This window comes from Elephantulus edwardii, unplaced genomic scaffold (genome assembly GCF_000299155.1).
Source record: "Elephantulus edwardii isolate Elephantulus edwardi_28Jun2011 unplaced genomic scaffold, EleEdw1.0 scaffold00065, whole genome shotgun sequence".
Lineage (NCBI taxonomy): Eukaryota > Metazoa > Chordata > Mammalia > Macroscelidea > Macroscelididae > Elephantulus > Elephantulus edwardii.
The window spans coordinates 14857270-14859898 of record NW_006399815.1 but is presented as its reverse complement, the minus strand read 5'-3'; the positions used below and the strand labels follow the sequence as shown (position 1 = coordinate 14859898).

At 32.8% G+C, this 2629-nt stretch overlaps 1 protein-coding gene across 1 annotated transcript in view; it reads right to left on the bottom strand.

Annotated features, from left to right (window-relative positions):
* Positions 1–2629, bottom strand: part of LOC102862421 (sucrase-isomaltase, intestinal-like) — a 146647-nt gene that overhangs the window by 12716 nt on the left and 131302 nt on the right. The window contains exon 13 of the mRNA XM_006888238.1: positions 1069–1186. Within this exon, the coding sequence (XP_006888300.1) occupies positions 1069–1186 (118 nt within the window). The remainder of the gene's footprint in view (positions 1–1068; positions 1187–2629) is intronic.

Below are 2629 nucleotides of genomic sequence, written 5' to 3'. Positions count from 1 at the left end.
AGAGGGACAGCGCAGGAGGGGAAGACCCTCTATGAGGTAGATTGATTCAGTGACTGGGGTAATCGGGATGGGTGTGTCAGAGGCAATGAGATTGGCACAGCATAGAGCATGGTTTAGGGCTCTTGTACATAGGGTCGCTATGAGTCGCAAACGACTCGATGGCACATAACAACAACAACATTTCTTTTATAACTTGATCATGTTCTAGCAGAGTTATTTCTCTTCCACATGGATGGTTTTATAAGCTTTACCCTCCTGTGGTTAATTCTAGTTTTATGGCATTGTGATCTGAGAATATACTTTGTATTATTTCAGTGTTTTTTAATTTGTGGAGGTTTGCTTTGTGTCCTAAAATGTAATCAGTTCTGGAGAATGTACCATGTGCAATTGGAAGGAAACTAAATTGAGTTTTAGTTGGGTGTAGTATCCTGAATACATCCACAAGGTTGTTTTGGCTGATTGTATAGTTTAGATTTTCTGCATTTTTGTTGAGTTTCTTTTGTGTTGATCTATACTTTGGTGATAGCCCTGTGTGGAAATGTCGTACCACTACTGTGGTGCTGTCTCTTTCTTTCTTCAATTCTGTTAAATTGAACCTTTGGCTTGGGAGCATGGCTTTCTGTCTGCTAGGCCAACTGCTCGCTCTCTCTTTCTCTATGCTGTTGTTGGTGGTAGTGTTGTTAAGTGCCGTCAAGTCACAGGCGAATTTATTAAATAAAATATATCTCTCATGAAAAAATTGACCCAAATTCTATTTACTTGTGTCATTTACTTTAAATATTTAGTTTTAACTGTCTTTAGATAGGGTTTTATATTTCTATTAAGGCCATTTTGCCCTGTTTTAGTGATACTGCAACTAATTGTTATAAAACATTCAGAATTTCAATAATATTTAATAAAATTATACATCATCAATAAAAAACTCTAGAAAATGAAGATTATTTACTAGAGTATGAAAAATATTAGAAATAACATAACATCTACCTGAATATTTTTTATTTCTCAAAATATTTTAATAATGACATATAGATACTAAAAATAGTCTGAGAAGATTGACAAAGTACTCACTAAAAAGTAGATTTTGCTTGTGACCAACCAAAAAGAGAATGGGTATCATAATGATGTCCCAGGTAAGTCTTTGAATCAGGGCATAACGTTTTCTCAGCCAAATTTCTATTAGTAATATCTGAAATTGAAATACCATAAACATGCATTTATTACATAATTTAAACATCCTTATATTTTCTTTTTCTGGTTACATGCTATTTACATACAGTGGTGAATCTATGAGCTTCTTAAGGACATTGAAATATTTTGACAATTAGTAAGAACAGTGCTATATTCACAAGAAAATATATTTGAATTTGTGAGGCATAGTAGGTTATTAATATCAGGAACAAATTAAAGTTGTGTTAATTTGAAAAAAAATCACTGAACATTGAACATAATTTACATATTAAAGAAGCATCCTATAGTACAGTGAATCTCTAGTTAAGATTGTCTGACTTATGGAAAGTTCTTAATTGTTTTAATGTATGTGAATTTGAAATCACTCTAAAATAATTGAACAAATTCAAACTCACCAACAATTCAGCACAATCACCTTAACTTGATGCAGGTAAACCTTTTGAGTAACTTGAAAAGATTTTTAGATCCATCCTTATGTAAGGTAAAGATAGATAAGAATTATAGGTACAAGTACCTGTGTCAATTTATCTACAAATTTGACACAACAGTACATCTAGAATTGGATTTCATTTGAAACCCAGGACATCTTGTAATCCCAAATGATATGTAAAACCAGATAGGTTTCTTAAGCTTTGCTCCAGTTATCGATACAAATACCTATAGTCAATTTCATATGTTAATTGTGAAATAGTAAAAGCATTTCACTGGGATTGGTGACAAGAAGTGTGCTACTATCATTATTTATGCTCAGTTCTGTACCATAGTTATCCAATGCAATAAGACAAGAAAAAGAAATAGAAGTACAATGAATTAGGACAAAAACCCCCATTGTTATAACTATACATACAGGATAATGATATCTCCATAAAAAATATTTGAAGAATAAACAGATAAATTATGAGAATTAATATGAGAATATTTTTTACTTCTGACATCAGCAATGATATCCCTGGTACCACAGCCCCTTCTAAATCCTTCTTGAACTTCTGGCAGCTCCTTATATATCTACTGTTTCATAGGTTTTTGAATGATCTTCAGCAGTATTTTGCTTACATGTGATGTTAATGATATTGTTCAATAGTTTCCACATTCAGTTGGATCATCTTTCTTGGGAATGGAAACAAATATGGATCTCTTCCAAATCATTGGCCAGACAGCTATCTTCCAAATTTCCTGGCACAGACTACTAAGTACCTCCAAGTCTGTACCTTTAATTGAAACAAGTAACTTAGTATCCCATCGACTCCTGGGGCTTGATTTGTCACCATTGCTTTCGATGCAGAGTCAATGTTCTCCTTCATTACCATTGGCTCCTGTTCATATGGTACTTCCTGAAATTTTTCTGTGTCAATCAGTTGTTTTTGGTACAGTGATTTTGTTTTTGTTTATCCCCTCCATCGTTTTAAAAATATATTGTATTGGCTTTCATATAATTATTTCT